The 17,351-nt window shown below is 35.8% G+C and overlaps 1 protein-coding gene across 1 annotated transcript in view; it reads left to right on the top strand.

Annotated features, from left to right (window-relative positions):
* Nucleotides 1-17,351, top strand: part of MOXD1 (monooxygenase DBH like 1) — an 84,874-nt gene that overhangs the window by 12,254 nt on the left and 55,269 nt on the right. Inside the window, exons 2-4 of the mRNA XM_034990668.1 lie at nucleotides 8,487-8,633; nucleotides 10,267-10,434; nucleotides 10,556-10,639. Of these exons, the coding sequence (XP_034846559.1) occupies nucleotides 8,487-8,633; nucleotides 10,267-10,434; nucleotides 10,556-10,639 (399 nt within the window). The remainder of the gene's footprint in view (nucleotides 1-8,486; nucleotides 8,634-10,266; nucleotides 10,435-10,555; nucleotides 10,640-17,351) is intronic.

Here is a 17,351-nt window from a genome sequence, read left to right as displayed (position 1 = left end):
GAAGGAAGGAAGGAAGGAAGGAAGGAAGGAAGGAAGGAAGGAAGGAAGGAAGGAAAGAAAAGAGGAAGGAACCAGTTTTCAAAATTTACTTCTTGCATACATACAGTGGTCATGGGTAGTTAAGAAAAGTCATCTAAAATTTAAAAAACTAAGATGGTGGAATAGGATGAAGGTAAAATATTATCTTATTTCTGTGATAAAACCTGAAATTGCTTGTTTTTTTTTCCATTGAAGTTTATTGTCAAAGAGTCAAAATGTTCATTTTACATTCTATCTCTGATAATTCTATGATTATAGCAAAGTATTAAATTACTCTACATGAAAACTGAACTGAGATGATTGGCTGTAGGGGAAAATCCAGGATGTGTATTTTCAGAACATGGCACTTAAAGAACAAACAGATTGCTCAGGTGGGCCCCTTATTGGAACGCAAGCTAACAGGGTTCCTATTTTGGCATTCCAGTAGCTATTTAACAGATCCCTTATTAGACCTAAAGAGTTTCAATTTTATCTGAAGTGGTTTCTAGAAGGCGAGCCCCTTCTGTTTTGACATTCCACTCCGGTTTCTAAGATTAGTGAAGAAATAACTTATTAAAACCAGCTTACTCTGAAATCTGAAAATTATGTTTATATAGTTTGTTTATACAGTTCATGATATTTTTAGGATCAAAGATTCTCTAACACAAAAATATGTATTATTACACTACCGATATTATTAAACCACCATGACACTTACTATAGAAATTGATATCACAAACAGAAATGTTTGAACTCACAAGGGTTTTGAGATTCAGAAAAAGAAGGAAAAACTACAAGCACCTGTTGAAGAAAGTGATGGCAGATGGTAACATTTTTCTCAAGGTTCCCCTGCAGCTGTGCTTACATTCGGTTTTCCAGGCTGAACAGGGTTTATTCATATCTTTTATTACACCCAGAAGAGTTTTCACTTCATCCTGCTTACCACAGTACCAGTCAAAGCTCTTTTCTGTTGCAGAGATTTTATTCAAGAGAGAGAGAAAAAAGATTGACAATGACTAAGAACCAATTTAACATCTGTGTAATCATGTTTTTTAACAAGAGATTGTAGCAATCATGCAGATTTTCAAAGCCAGCTTTTTGAATGTTAGTTTTAAAGTGGCAGTCAGGACTCCTGCCTATCATGCCAAGTGATAAATGCCAACGGATGCTCATGCTGCCTTACTTTACTCTTGCCACACAGCATTTTGAAATCTCAGTGATGTATTTCATCTTTTTTTTCAAAGCCTGTGTTCAAAAGGCAAAATATCCTGTGAGAACATGTTTCATTTTTATGACACAACTGCGGATTAACTTTATTGCTGGAGTCTAATTATCAACTCAGATTTTCAAGGGTAATAGGTAATATTTTATCTTTAAAAGGTAAAGCAAGCTAAGCACCTGATTAAGATAATAATCCACAATAAAAGCAAAAACTAATACCTTAATGACAATTCCTATTAAAGTTGATTTTTTTTTTAAGATTTTTTTGTTTATTTGAGAGAGAGAGAGTGAGAGAACACAAGCAGGGGGCAGAGGCAGAGGGAGAGGGAGAAGCAGGCTCCCCGCTGAGCAGGGAGCCCACTGCGGGACTCGATCCAAGGACCCTGGGATCATGACCTGAGCCGAAGGCAGATGCTTAACTGACTGAGCCACCCAGGCACCCTGAAGTTAATCTTAATGTAGATATTTGAGTTAGAATATGATTGAAATCCACATAAAGGGGCGGCTGGGTGGCTCAGTAGGTTAAGCGTCTGCCTTTGGCTCAGGTCATGATCCCAGGGTCCTGGGATTGAGCCGGGCCTCGGGCTCTCTGCTCAGCGGGAAGCCTGCTTCTCCCTCTGCTTCTGCCGTTCCCCCTACTTGTGTGCTCTATCTGTCAAATAAAGAAAATCTAAAAAAAAAAAAAAAAATCCACATAAAGCCATTTAGCTAGAGTAAATAACTTCACATTTCACTTTACAGAACATTAGAACTGAATAAACATGAAGAAGAATGACTTCTTCAAATTTACATAATTAAAACATCTTCAAATTTTATTTTTAAACTTACAAAATCTTTACAGAATCATGATTCGCTGAATCCTCCTCAACCCTCTTGTCCTCATAAAGTCCATTTTTAATGATACTTAATTGAAGCCTACTTTTATCAGTATTTCATGTTAATTTATAATATATACTATATATCATACAATTAGATTTTTATAATGGCTGTGTTGTGATCAATATTCCTATTTTTATTGTAAAAGTCTTAGAATATCAAGCACTATGGGAAGATGGCTGAGGAATGGCCTTTACCATGGATGTACAATAGTGCTCTATCTGGCTCTGTTTGCCAAATAGGATCTGGAATGGGGGTAAAAGGGGTGCCATTCTGTTCTAATTGTAAAGGTGAAAATCAGATTGTAAAAGTGATCTGGGAGAATTTCCTAAATATCTTATTAGTACTGTACAGTATGGTTTTGTGAATATAAATTTCGAGGTGATATTATTGGTATTCATGCTCTTAATTGGTCAATGTTTTACTGTCAATTTCATTCTGCAGGTTATTTTTTCCCCCCCAAGAGGATAATGATACAAAATAACGATTCCATGTAATTATCCACTCAGATAACATGTATCCCTTTGTCAAACTGTGAGGTAACTGCTAAACTCACTGAGCATACTTTTTTAGGTTTAGCCAATCTGCACGAAGGATTTTCAAGATTGACTGTTCTTTGGGTGACTTGCTTTCTTTTCAACTCTTCTTTCCTCCCTCCCTTCCTTCTTTTCTTCCTCCTGGCAAGAACAGTTGAACGGTAGGAAATTTGGGACTCAGATTTTTTTTTTTTGCCTTTTCTCTCCTCCTTAATTGCGCTTTTAAGGTTTGCCAATATGCCATTTTTTACTTGTAAAATATTGACACCATTAAGGTAGTGTTTGGTTAGTTCATGTATTTTCTTAATACAGATTGAAGGAAGAAAGAAGGTGCTGCTGGGGAATACTATTGCTCCCCCCAAGTTAAACTATTTCCATACCAGTAAGATGTGAATATTGGATTGATGGTTCTTGAGTTCTTATCTTTTATTTCCAAAATTATCCCCTTATTTAGAATAAGCAAAAGGAAAGGCAGGATGCTCCCTTTAAAATTACACATATTTAATAAGCATCTGCAATATGCAAGTCGCTCAGGATATAAATTCGCATTCGAAAACATTCTGAAACATGGTTTCTCTCTCTTAGATCTGTTTTTTTTTTTTTTTTTTGCATTTTTTGTTGTGGTTGCCTTATTTCTTTAAAATAGGTAGGGAATGCCCTCTTAGTGTAAAACAGTTTCAAAGAGCTATTGTATGTGTAAACTTTTTTTTTTTTCTAAATGCTGATGTCGGTTTCATAAGATTCATGTCCATTTAGGGCTAAAAGGTCACAGCAACGTTCCCAGATTTCAGGACCAGATGTGTCTGCATGGCAGATCATGCCGACTCAAACTCACGCTAGCATCTGGTTAAACACATTCCACACCGATCTTAACCATATGTAAATGTAATTGAGAGCAATTGAGAAAATAATCTGTCTCCCTCTTTTTGTTCCATTTACAGCACCAACAACTATATTATAAAGGTACAAATTTATAACTGGATTGATAAGATTCACTTTCTATTTCCAGGCAATTACCACATGGTAGAGAAGATAATTCTGTATCTAGAATATATTGCAGGCTACATGGGAATGCCAAAGAGGAGTAAGGATTCTAAGAGGGAATGAGCACTTCCAGTTGAAATGATCAAAGAAAACTTCCTGGAGGAGATAGTCAGGAGTCTTGAAGAGAAGTATTTCAATGGAGTTAAGTATCAAAGGGTGGAGTTAGTAGAGAGGATTTCTCAGTGGGCTGAAGAGAGTGGGGGAGGGGTAGAAAAGAAAGAGTGTGAACAAAAGCAAAGAGATGGAAAAAGGCAGAATTTGAGGGGAATAAGAAATAGATAATAGAGATCATGTGGTAGGATTAATGACAGACACTGAAAAACCAGGTTAGGCTAAATTGTAGAAAAACCTGAATCTAAATTTTAGAACTTTGTACTATATGCCATTGAATAAAATACAGTGACACATTGAGAGTAATTTTGACAGAAATAATGCAGGTGATAGTCTGAAGTGAGGTAGAAGAAATTGTAATAGAGTAGAAGTAAAAGATGGGATATTTTTTCAAAGGAGGAACTGATAGGATTGTGGAAGTGTGAATAACAGAGGAAGAAGTTAAAGAAGACAGCAATTTTGAATTTGGATGGTGGGAGAATGGCAAGATACTGAAATAAATTCAGGAAAACAAGTCTTACAGACAAAGGATGAATACAATTTTGGATATATTGCACTCTGAAGTGACAACTAAGACTTCCAAGTGGAATTATCCAATAAACTTTTGGATATGTGAAGGTGGTGATTGGAAACTCTTGGAGTAGATGAGATTCCCAAAGGTTGAAATATGAAGAAAGGAGATAATGTCAAGGACAGAATTTCATGTTTATGGTTAGAGAATGGGAATAAGAGAGATAAACTGTCAGAAGTAGACAGTCAACAGTGGGGCTGTCCAGAAGTGGGGAGTGTGGACATCCTTGTCTTATTCCCAAGACTTACTTGTTTCCAAACTTAGGGGAAGAATTTAGTTTTTCATCATTAACTATGATTTTTGCTGTAGGATTCTTTTTGTAGATGCTTTTTATAAGGTTAAGAACGTACCTTTCTGTTGCTAGTTTACTGAGAGATTTTACCATGAATGAATGTTTCAAAATGGTTTTTCTGCGTTTATTAAGATGATTGCGTGGTTTTCTTTTTTAGACTTCAATATGATGAACTGCATTGATTGTTTTTGTAATGTTGAACCAACTCTGCATGATAATGATATATTATCCTTTTTTAAAAATCACTAAATTCTATTTGCTAATACATATTTTTGTAATGTCTTTGATTTTGGTGTCAGGGTAATGCTGGCATCCAACAATGAGTTAGACAGTGCTCCCTGTTCTTTATCTTCTGGAAGAATTTGTGAAGGATTGATATTACCTCTTCCTTAAATATTTGGTAAAATTCCAAGTGAAAGCAACTTGGCTTAGAATTTTCTTTGTAAGAAGGTTTTTACCCATGAGTAGACTATAGGGCTATTCAGAGTATCTGTTTTCGTTAATAAATTTTGCTGGTTTGTGTCTTTCAAACTTTGCCTGTTTATCATCTAAATTATCCAAGTTTCTTACATCTATTAATATTTTATTAACCTTTTAATGCCTGTAGGGTCTAATGTAATATTTCCCTTTTATTTCATTTACATCTGTTTGGTTTCTACTTGTCCCATCTGCTCTTTGTTTTATATTTCTCTTCTCTTCTGCTTTCTTTTAGATTAGTATTTTTTATGAGTCCAAAAAGTGAATATTATTTGGGATAGAAAGAAGGCAAGATGTGACCTGTCATGTCTCATAACTGAAATTTTCTTAAAGTGAGATGCATGATCATAAGCTGAGGGTGGGGAAATGTTGGCATCTTAAATAGAGAAGGTTAGAATATTTGTCTCGGGAGGCCTCCTGAGAAAATAGTAAGAGATTAACATGTGGATTTCTAAGCATTAGGAAGGGCCAGCTCAAGTAAACATGTAACTGATAATTCTATCTTGATAGCTAGGCTATGCTAGGCTCAAATCTGAAGACATGTATCAAAATAGGCCTTAAGAACTGGAAAATTTGGAGAAAATATAATGGAATTACGGTGGTGCTTAGGACATTTCACATTTCAGTCATAATAAAATCCATTCATGTTTCCCTTAATAAGTTTGAAGATACCAGCATCTTTTAGACAATCATATTTTGCCAGGAGTCTTGAGCTTTGACTTAACTGGCAGCTCTCTTTTCACAATCTTGAACACTCAGCAGTTTACGTAGGGTAGACGTGCTCGAGACGTGTTCACTTCAGGGAGACCTGAGTGAAGTTTCTCCCATTTTCTCATAGCTAAGTTATCTGAAAAGCCAGAAAAAGGTTGAATAGCTGAAAGAAATTGTTATTGGTGAGTGGAAATAGAAGGAATGGAAAGTTGGCGGGCCAGCTGGATATTCTGTGGGACTAACGGGTTTGGAAACATACTTGCAAGACCAGGATAATTATTCTACTCTTCAAACTGATTGCATTTTGTGTTGTATTCTTTTGGTTTGTAAAAACTGTGATTGCTTGAATTGTGTAGTGAAATGTGAACTCAGTATAGAGGCACAGTTTATCCTAATCCCTCGCTGTCTATAGACATTATTATTTCATCTACGCATTGAAAATCTGTGTGATCAAAAGTGGGAAAATCACAGTATGACAGGAATATTTCATTTGAATTGTTTTCACTGTTACAACCAGTTCTCAGAATAAATTTTTTGACAGCCCCCAACTTTAGCAGTAGAAAAAGTAATGTTTTATGTAAAAAACCAACCAAACAAACAAATAAACAAACAAAACAAACCAACAAACCTTAATGTAAATATTTTCCGTAGACAGAAAAATATAAACTAACCCATACTTTTCCTGCAGTGGCCACTACGGTGTATAACAGTGGAGAAGGATACAGACTTGAGTCAGACTGTCTGGTTTTAAACACTGGCTTTTCTACTTACCAGCTGTGTGATCCTAGACAAGATGCTTAACCTTCTTTTTTAAAAGATTTTTAATTAATTTATTTATTTTTGAGGGAGAGAGAGCATAAGTGAGGGAAGAAGCAGAGGTAGAAGCAGAATCCCTGCTGAGCAGGGAGCCTGATTCGGGGCTTGATCCTGGAACCATATGGGACTAGATCCTAGGACCCTGGGATCATGACCTGAGCAGACGGCAGCCGCTTAACCAACTGAACCACCCAAACATCCAAGATGCTTAACCTTCTTATGCTTTAGTGTCTTTGTCTGTGAAATAGGAAAACAGTTTTGTCTCATAGACCTGATGTGAAGGTGGAAATGAGTTAATGCATGTATTAATACATGCTTAAACTGGGCCTGTTGCATGGGATGTACTCAGTGAGTTGTAGTTGTCACCAGGGTGAAAAAAGATTAGTTAGGCTCTGTGCATCACCAATAATGGGTCTGAGCAAATATCTGAATGTCAAATTTACACATACTTGATAGCTACCTTAAAAAGGTACTAGGAATAAAAATGCAAAATGCCATCCATTTGAGTGTGACATTTACAATTAAATTAAATGCCATCCATTTGAGTGTGACATTTACAATTTAAGTTTTTTCCTGGTATACTTATGTATGTATGTATGTATGTATACATTACTATATTAGTAAGGGCCAAGTGGTAGTATAGTAGGCGAATGGTAAGATATAGCAAGTAAATGGCATGTGGTCTAGGGAAATATTTTGGATAAAAACTAAACTACATTGCAAAAGGGGAAAGGATATTAGCATTAAATTGGCAATAACCATTATAGGCAATTTCCCCCCCCCATACTGTTTCATTTCTTTATCTTTCAAAATCCATAAAATAGGTATGTATTAACCCCATTTTACTAATGTTAGAACAAAAGCTCACAGAGTTTGACTTCAACAATTCTCCAAGGCTATTTAGGGGTAGAGCTAGGGGTCGGCCAGGTCCTCGCCATTTGATTTCAAAGCCCAAGGCCTCTCCATTGCATTTGTCTGCCTCCCAGAAGTGATCTGTATACCACTGATCAAATTTAGTACAAAAATCATAGCTGATCCATAAAACAAAATTTCCCCAGTTTTTCAATATCTTGTAATTGAACGAGTTTCATTTCTTTCCATACTTTTCCATTGCATTTCATTTTAGTAAGCATTTGCTACTAAAACACATACTGAAATGACCCGTAACTTTGGGGTTAACAGTGGAAAAAGTGCTTACCTTGGGTTGGTTCTATCTTTGTCATAAACTAGTCAATTCACTTCGGAGCCAGCCGTTTCACAGTGTGGAAGTTCCTCTTTTCATTTGTATAATGGAGGAAAAGTACTAGGTGATCTTGAATGTCTGTTTATTCCATCTCTTTCAATGCTCTATGATACTGAGAAATCCTCTCTACTAACTCCACCCTTTGATACTTAACTCCATTGAAATACTTCTTCTCTTCAAGACTCCTGACTCTATCTCCTCCAGGAAGTTTTCTTTGATCATTTCAACTGGAAGTGCTCATTCCCTCTAGAATCCTTACTCCTCTTTGGCATTCCCATGTAGCCTGCAATATATTCTAGATACAGAATTATCTTCTCTACCATGTGGTGATTGTAAATCTATATCACATTTTCCCGAAGGGCCAGAAGTTCAAATACGGACCACTTTCATAGGGAACTGATTTCCTAGTTGGGATACTCCAACTCCTTGAAAATTCCCAGGACTTTAAAAAGGACTATAGATGCAGGATTTTGTTTTTACAAACCCATATTCAGTTTTTTAAGGTCCTATAAATATTCCTAATCTCTGAATCTGGGATGTCCTAATTTTTCTTTTCCATATTTTCCACAGGATTATTTTACAAATGCAAATAGAGAGTTGAAAAAAGATGCTCAGCAAGATTACCACCTGGAGTATGCCATGGAAAATAGTACCCACACAGTAGTTGAATTTACCAGAGAACTGCATACCTGTGACATGAATGATAAGAGTATAACGGTAAGGAGTCGACGAGAGAATACATACATGAATATGTTGTTCGTTTACGGTTGTGAAACACTTTGTAGAATGAAAGGAACAAATATTTACCTTTGAAAACAAAGTCACACAGTCTGTTTTAGGATATCTTTGAAATCTTTTTAGAAGCCACAAAAATCTAAGACTATATATTTCAAGAAAGGCAATTTTTGTGTGACTCTCACATTTTCAAGGGCCATTTAAAATGAGTATGATTTTATCTGTAAGATTTCCAGCTTTTTCTCTATAAAGTTTGAGAATACACAATAGATAAAGGTTGGAAAAAATGTATTACACAAGAAGGAATGATGATACTGAATATCAGGGTATAATTCATCTGATTTGTGACTGGTTCATTTTTGTAAATTTCTAAAACTGAGATGAATAGTAGATTGATTAAAATTGCCTACTGACATGTTATACAAGATTTCTTATTGTCAGACTTCATGCAAACATTAATATCTTTATGCACATGCAAATTAAATATTTAGACGGTATATAATTCATGTGGTACTTGGGAAGTTTCCATGAATTTCTTGGATCGATTTTATTTTGTATAGATCAATCAAATTATCTTTTTTATTTGATAAATCAAAGCTTTAAAAATGGGAATGTAGAAATCTGAAGCAGTTTTGATTAACATTCAGCATAAAGAGTAAAAGAGGAAGGAAAAAAACACATGCAAAGACATGGATCACCTTTTATGTAATATACAGTGCAATTATACTTTAATTGGAAAAATAATTATAGTCATTTGACTTATTAAGAAAGAATATAGCTTTTAAAGTAAATAGCTTTTGCTTTATTATTTATTTTCAAAGTTCTTATTACAAAGATCTGGCAGACACCTTGATCTGTGGGAGGACTGAACAACTTCTTTATAACTCAGCAAGCCCTCCCCCTGCTCCAGCATCCCTTGGGCAATCTCTCTTGCTTCCTAAATGGAAACCAATTTCACCTGACAGTACTTTCCCTAGTTGGGATACCCTAGTCCCTTGGAAATTCCGAGGATTCATAAATGACTGAAGCTAGATTCTAGGATAATAAACCCCAAATCAGAAATTCCTCCTGTGTTTGCACTTTCTGTCAATTCATACACGTCACTGGGCTAGTGCTTGGGAAAAATCTATTATGAACGTAAGGGTGCTGACCCGGAAAGTCATTTTAATTTTCATTCTGCTTATTTTTTTTCCCTAAAATGTTGCATAGCATTAAAACAGGTTTTAATTTTCTAGAATCCTTGCGTCTTAACAAGAATATTTGCTTGGTAACTATGAGTTGCTAGTTTGCAGACCTGGCGTGACAATGATTTACTGCTGCCATGTGCACGAAAGCATAACCACCGGGTCCGTTGCTCTTTGCTCTCTCTTGGAAGACATAATCTTGCATGCTGAGAGAGATCGTCTCTTCCAAAAAGAAACTCGTCTGTTTGGATACTTAATGATTTAAGCAAATTGACACAATTAATGCTAGAGACCATACCGAGGGCTCCCAAATGTCATTATTCTCTTTTCTTCACGTCTCTATCCGGCTTTCAGTAGAGTTCTCTAAACTCAGCTCAGTGGTAAGGATGGTGCTCTCATGAGACATAACGATGCCCCTGTCTGATCACCAGGAGAGCACTGTGAGAGTGATCTGGGCTTACCATCATGAAGATGTGGGCGAAGCCGGCCCCAAGTACCATGACTCCAATCGTGGCACTAAGAGTCTACGGCTGTTGAATCCTGAGAAAACCACCGTGTTGTCTACAGCCATACCATACTTTGACCTGGTGAATCAGGACGTAAGTTTTTTCAGGTTTTTTTGATTGGAAGGGTGGGTTTCTTGAAAGCATGTGAGAGTTTTTACTTACATGCTGTTTAACCGTGTGACTTTGTGTCCCCCTCCCCTTTTTATTAAGACAGGTCCCCATCCCAAACAAAGGTACGACCTATTGGTGCCAAATGTTTAAGATCCCTGTGTTCCAGGAAAAGCATCATGTAATAAAGGTATGTGACTCACTCACAGGCTAAATTTAATGTGTATGAATGGAGGAAAAATTGTTATTAAAATGAAAATGACTAAAAGAATAGAAATGGTTTTCAAGTATGTGAAAGTTATTTCAAGAACAAAGAACTGGCTTATCTGACTCACACCCTATCTTAGGAGTCACTGAATTTAGAGAGAAATCTTGGATTATAGCTAGGATTTTTGGTTTTTGTCTCCTGATTTTACTTTTTAAGGTAAAAGTTTTGGGATGCATTTGAACATTGCTAGTTATTTCTTTTTTCTTTTTTAAAAAAGATTTTATTTATTTATTTTAGAGAGAGAAAGAGAGCACGCATGTGTGCATGTGCACACAGGGTGGGGCAGGGAGGAGCAGCGGGGAGGGAAAGGGAGGGGAAAAGAATCTCAAGCCAACTCCATGCTCAATGGAGAGCCTGATGGCGGGCTCAGTCTCTCCACCCTGAGATCATGACCTGAGCCAAAATCAAGTCAGGCTCTTAACCAGGTGAGCCACCCAGGCGCCCCAACACTAGTTATTTCTTAGGCAACACTGTAGAGTTGGAATTGCTGGAGTTGCCATTTAAATAATACATTTGCATATCAATAAATTATATACAGGAAGATTACATTCCCCACCACTATTGTTTGAAAATGTCTGCTTCATTGTAAATATTGGATGTTGTCAAAAAAACATTTTTATAGTGATTTTTTGAAAATAGGAAAACAGGAAGATTAGTGGATTCCCACAGAATTAAAAAATTCAGAATTGGGTAAGAAAGAAGCCCTGTTTGCCCGTGGCCTATAATTCCCTCCCACCTCTACCAGGAATAGTGTCCCAAAACTTTTGCATCTAGTTAGTGAATGAACAAGTATTTTTAAGGAATTACGTGTGCTTGGCTCTGTGCTAGAAACTGTTTGGTAGTTCCACAGAGGCTGAGTATATAATCCATGCGTTCAAAGAACCTATAGTAAGAATGTAGGAAAAGTATCCTAGACACAGGAAAGAATAAGAATGCAATCATGCATACAAGTACTCTAAACATTCAGAAGGCCGACGTCATCAGAGTTTTGTCAGCCCCCAGACTATTTAACAAAGCAGTGTGGATGTGAGAAAGGAGCAAACTTGTAGATACTAGAATCCTGAAGGAAGTACATAGATCGACTCACAGGTTGTCTTTTGAGCTAACTACGTGCTCTCAGGTAAGTAGCTCTGGGGTAATGCCCTGGCTGCTTCGTCTGTAAAAGGTGGTCCATCATAACACTGTCCCTACTAACCTCAAAACATTTTGGCAGAGATGGAAACACTGAGTACATTCTATAAAGTGACTTAAATTTGTTAATCTCTAATATATTTGTCCAGAGGCACAGAGCTGCCTTTTATTCACACACATGATTCATAACTACTTACACAGACAAGAGGAACAGTTTGAGGGAATGTTTATTGAATTATTAAGTAGTTCTAAATATTTGTAGAGTATTTCTGTAATCAGAAGACTTACCAACAATGAGACTTCGAATGAACCACTTATCTCTGTGCAATGTTATTTTCTGTTTCTCACATGTGCCTTAATACCATGCCTAAGGCCTTCCCTTATGTCAGTGAAAAGCCTTTATCAGGGAAGTGAATGGTGTATTTATATATACTATGTGTCATTTACAGTAAATTTAATGGGAACTCAGCTTACGGGACAAATGTAAAAAACTACAGAGTCAGAAATGAAAGCGAATGTTTCACAAAATGGGTCCCTGGTTCATTTTTCAGCAAATGTTAATTGATAGGATATGATGTCCTTAACCACTTACATCAATGCATTTTTATTCTTCATTGTTATTAATGTTAATAATTAAGTCAAATGAAAAAAAATATTTGCTCTTAAGGGGAGTCAGTGTATGTCCTAACTCTCTATGTAGGACATTTACTTGGTGTCCTATCTAAGAATTTTCCATTGCATGCTTATCATAGTAATAGTCAGATATGTGGGCATGTATTAAGTATTTGGAGTTCTATTAAACGATGAAAGTTCTTTACTCCTAGCAAGAGGGGATTTGAGGGAGACACGTGTGGTTATACAAAATTTGGGTGCTGCAAAGGAGAGGGGTGGTGGCTGGAATTTAAAATTCTATTATTACTTAAGAATACCACTTATAGAATGGATTCCTGAGCTTGTTGTTAAACCCTAAAATGTTTTAAAAGTCGTTAAGTATTATGAAACATGTTACTCAGAAATGAACCTAAGTAGGATAATATACAGAAAGAGAAGGGGTACCTGGCTGGCTGAATCGGTAGAGCATGTGACTCTTGATCTCTGGGTTGTGAGTTCAAGCCCCACATTTGGTGTAGAGATTACTTAAAAATAAAATGTTAAAGAGGAAAAAACCAGAGAAGAGAAAGCTTTACTTAGAAAATAAATTCAAAATATTTAGGTTATAAAAATAGGGGCACCTGGATGGCTCAGTTGGTTAAGCGACTGATTTCGGCTCAGGTCATGATCTCAGGTTCCTGGGATCAAGCCCTGCCTCGGTTCCCTGCTCAGCGGAGAGTCAACTTGAGGATTCTTTCTCTCCCTCTGCCCCTCCCCCAACTTGCTCTCTCTCTCTCTCTCTCTCTCTCTCTTTCTCTCTCTCTCAAATAAATAAATGAAACTTTAAAAATAAAGATTGTAAAAATAATTCAGGTTTTATATGTTTTGAGACAGTCTTAAAAAAGTTCTAATTTGCGGCTTATGCCAGTTTACAATAAAATTTTAATACGTTTTCTACAGTAGAATTCATAGATCTAAAACCTACCATAAGAAATTACCTAATTTCCATCCTCTTTTCCTTAGCAGAGATGATTTCTAGTAACTTAAGAAAAATATATCTTCTTTTCATAGAATCAAAGACTCCTGTGTTTTGGCTATTGTGGACATTGCTGCTATAAACATTGGGGTGCAGGTGCCCCTTCGGGTCCCTACATTTGTATCTTTGGGGTAAATACCCAGTAGTGCAATTGCTAGGTTATAGGGTAGCTCTATTTTCAAAAAAATAAAAATAAAAAAAAACCAAAGACTCCTGTGTTTTGAAAAGCCATGAGCTAGGTACTTGTCCTTATTCCTTATTTTGTGTCCCACAAATCACTGGATCAAAAAGCCTCAGTTCTTCTCTGATACAAAAAACAAAAAGTACTTTCTCAGAAAAAAAGAACATTGCTTTTATATTGTATTATATTATGTGTCATTTGCAGCGAGTTTTAAGAACATACTGATAACAGTAATATTGTGACAAATCAATTTTGTTGTCTGGACTCTTATTTCAAACAAAGAAAAGTGTGTAATTGCACTTTAAATGTTAATAGTACTGCCCAATATACATTTTGTAGTTGTAATAACTATAAAACTAAGCAGATAAATAAAATATATCAGTGGCTGTTTATGAATATATTTAATGTAAATGATGAAAATTAAAAATATTAATTACATTTTAATTCAAATTTTAATCATGTAATGATAAAAGTAATTTACTACCGAAAATATGAAATAAAGTAAATAGTTTCTAAAATTATAAACTAACAAAGGTAAATAATTTCTAAAAGTATAAATGAACAAAGGTCAATAATTTCACCTGCAGGAGTAATGGGATTGTGATAAAAATTATTGGCAGTTTCAATTCACTTGTGATTCCAATTTATTGATTTGTGTTTTGATTTTTGTGAAAAGTGTTTAAAATTGTGATTTGAAAATATTTGTATTGTCAGATGACAGCATATCACACTAGAAGACAGATAAGGAGATTATACAAAGAAAACTCTTAGTAATTTATATTAAAAACCACACTTCTCATGTGAGACCACCTCTGTGACTCTCGAGACCCACTGTCCAGCCCATGTTGCCCTAGTTGAATATGACCCTATTTAAGCTTTGCCAAATAAGTAACTTTATCTTAAATTTAAATTTTTGGGAGAAAGTGATTCTTTCTACTCTCTTTAGTCAATAGTGATATCATAATCACCTGATAGTAACAATTGGATATGCTCTACTAGAAGCTGGGGTTATCAGTTGGTTTAACACACCGGTTTTGGGGTCTTTTGTTTTGTTTTGTTTTTGTTTTTGTTTTTTTGGAGCTTTTATTGCCAGAGAATTCTCTCATTGATAAACGGAACTCCTAACTCCTCCATTTAAACATGATCTATCTTATTTGATTTAATAAATAATTGTTGATGGCCTATTATGTTAAAGAGGAGAAAAAAGAAAAACAGCCAGGCTGACTCATCATCCTGTAGCCATCTGGCCTTAAAGGCCCACCTTTTTAATAGGGTGGCAGTAAGCCTCGTGGTCTCGTAGGTGGGTTCTGTGCTATGATGGGCAAAATCTGGACGCTTTCATTCCATTATTAGTCATTTATCCATGGGAAAGTTATTTGTCACCAACAGCTCCATTTTATCATTTAAATTCTAATGGTACCTTCCTTATGGGATTATTTGGACTGGAAGTTATGTAGCAGTTAAAAAATTTTTATTACCACTTAGCACAGTAGCTGACACATAGAAAACTCTTAACAAACCCAACTATTATCAGGCCTTTTTAAATTTTTTTTTTCAATGCCCTGTCTGAATGACTTCTCACTGACAACTGCTGTTTGGTGAGGAGACCCAGAAAAGGAAAGAGCGTCATGCTAAAAGGTTGACCATTGCTGAGTGTTAAGAGAGGATTACCTTTACTTCTTGTGTGACCTCTGGCAAATTATTTACTTCCTTGTGCCTCAGTTTTCTCATCTGGAAAATAGGCATTAATAGGTCTCACCTAATAGGTGAGTGAATTAAAGGAATTTATCATAGGTATTTAGAACAATGCCTGGCATATAGTGTTTGTTAAATAAGTAACTAAATAAAATTATATAGATCACTAGCAATACACAATTGCTAATCTGTCAATCATCTTGTTTGGTTTCTGGGTTGCTGAGGGATCCCAAACCAGTCAACCCTTTCTAAACAGTCAGAATTCCAAATAAAACCCAGATTGTCCTTCATTTCATTTAGGGAAGCCACCTTGAAAACTTTCTGTTGTAGAGAAATGTAAAGTTGAGATGAACAAAACACTATCATCATTTTGTTCATCAATAGATGCAGAAGGGAGATGCTCTGCTGTATGCTTGCTACTGAACAAAACATCTTTCTTGACATGATATTAGATGTTGCTGTTCTTTTCCATAGGTGCCATTCATAAATCTGAATGATTTAATTTTGGGGAATGTTTCCTAGGACAAGCAAATCTAAGAATAATTGACACTGAATGACCATGAAATGTTCTTGAAGCCAGAGTACTATATAGCCATGAAATAGTCATTCACAAATTGATTTCCTGTCCTTGACACATGGCATGAACATTTGGGTTTATGTACCATGTTAAATAAACATTGCTGGTCAGCTTCCCTATTATGTTTATTTCTCTTCCTCCTCTTCCTTCTTCTTCCTCCTCTCCTCCTCCCCTTTCTCCTCTTCCTGCTCTTCCTCCTTTCCTCCTCCCCATCCTCCTCCCCCTCCTACTCCTTCTCCTTCTTCTTCTTCCTCTCCTCCTCTTCCTCCTTCCTGTTCCTCTCCTCCTCCTTCTTCTAAATTAAAGGACACCATCACACGGGAAACTTTAGCATTAACATATTTGGAAATGTCAAGTGTGATAGAGGATTTCTATTTCTGAAAATGTGTAAGACTTCTAGGTTAAATTTAGTAAATTGTAAGAATTTTCAGTGTCAAACTACATGACTTGACATCTATTAGAATGATCTCTTCTTTGTCAGTATATCTTCTTTCTTTTTTCCTCTGAAATGATATTTCAAAATATATTTTCATTGATGATTTTTCTTCCCTGATGGAAATAGCATTTTGGTTTGTCTTCAGGATGCATTTCCAAATATGCTCTAGTTCTCATTCTTTTTTCATGTGCTCACCTTCAGTTTCACTTCATTAGGTGGGAGACTAGCAGGTTTTTGCTATTGACTGAATGGTTGTATTTTCACCCAATTACGTCCAACTTTCTTGAACTTTTTTGGCTTACCAATGTTTCCCTTTGTCTTTTTACCAATTTAACCGTATCTCCTAAAGGCAAATCTTTGGATATTTAGCTATATCTATTTAGTATGTTGAAAGGAATTAACTTTCAAAGTATGTCTTCTGTGAAAATACTTTCCATTCTTTTTAAATACTTGGCAACACTATATTTGGTTATTAAATTCTTAATACCAGTGTATTACCCCTGGCACCTGTGCATCTTGTCACCCATTGACAAAATGGAAAATTCTTTATCTTCTAGAAAAATTATACTGTAAAATCCTAAGAATCCTCTTCTTTAGGAATTTGTCATCCAAAGTTTATAAATGCCAAAATAATTTTATATATATATGTATATTTCAGTGTATCTGAAATTTTATATATCTCTCATCCACTAGAAGAGATGAAAATACTTGGCCATTTACTGTAGCTGAAATTATAACTTTGTACAGAGAAAAGTGGGTAGAACTCTGCTCCTAACAATAATGAGTTGACTCAAATTAGCACATTTTAAAGATTGCTGTCTTAGATTAGTCAGTGTTGCAGAGTTCCTTTCTAGATCTTCTTGAGTTACATCTACTTGACAGAAACATTGGAGATTCTCTAGCTACTTGGGTGTTCTTAATAGCCACTTGAGAATACAAGGTAATTGAATTCACTTTGAAAGCCTGTCTTTTCATGGAAGTGATTTA

Source organism: Mirounga leonina, unplaced genomic scaffold (assembly GCF_011800145.1).
Source record: "Mirounga leonina isolate KUSES-001 unplaced genomic scaffold, KU_Mleo_1.0 Mir_53, whole genome shotgun sequence".
NCBI classification, from domain to species: Eukaryota; Metazoa; Chordata; class Mammalia; order Carnivora; family Phocidae; genus Mirounga; species Mirounga leonina.
This window is presented reverse-complemented; position numbering and strand designations above follow the sequence as displayed.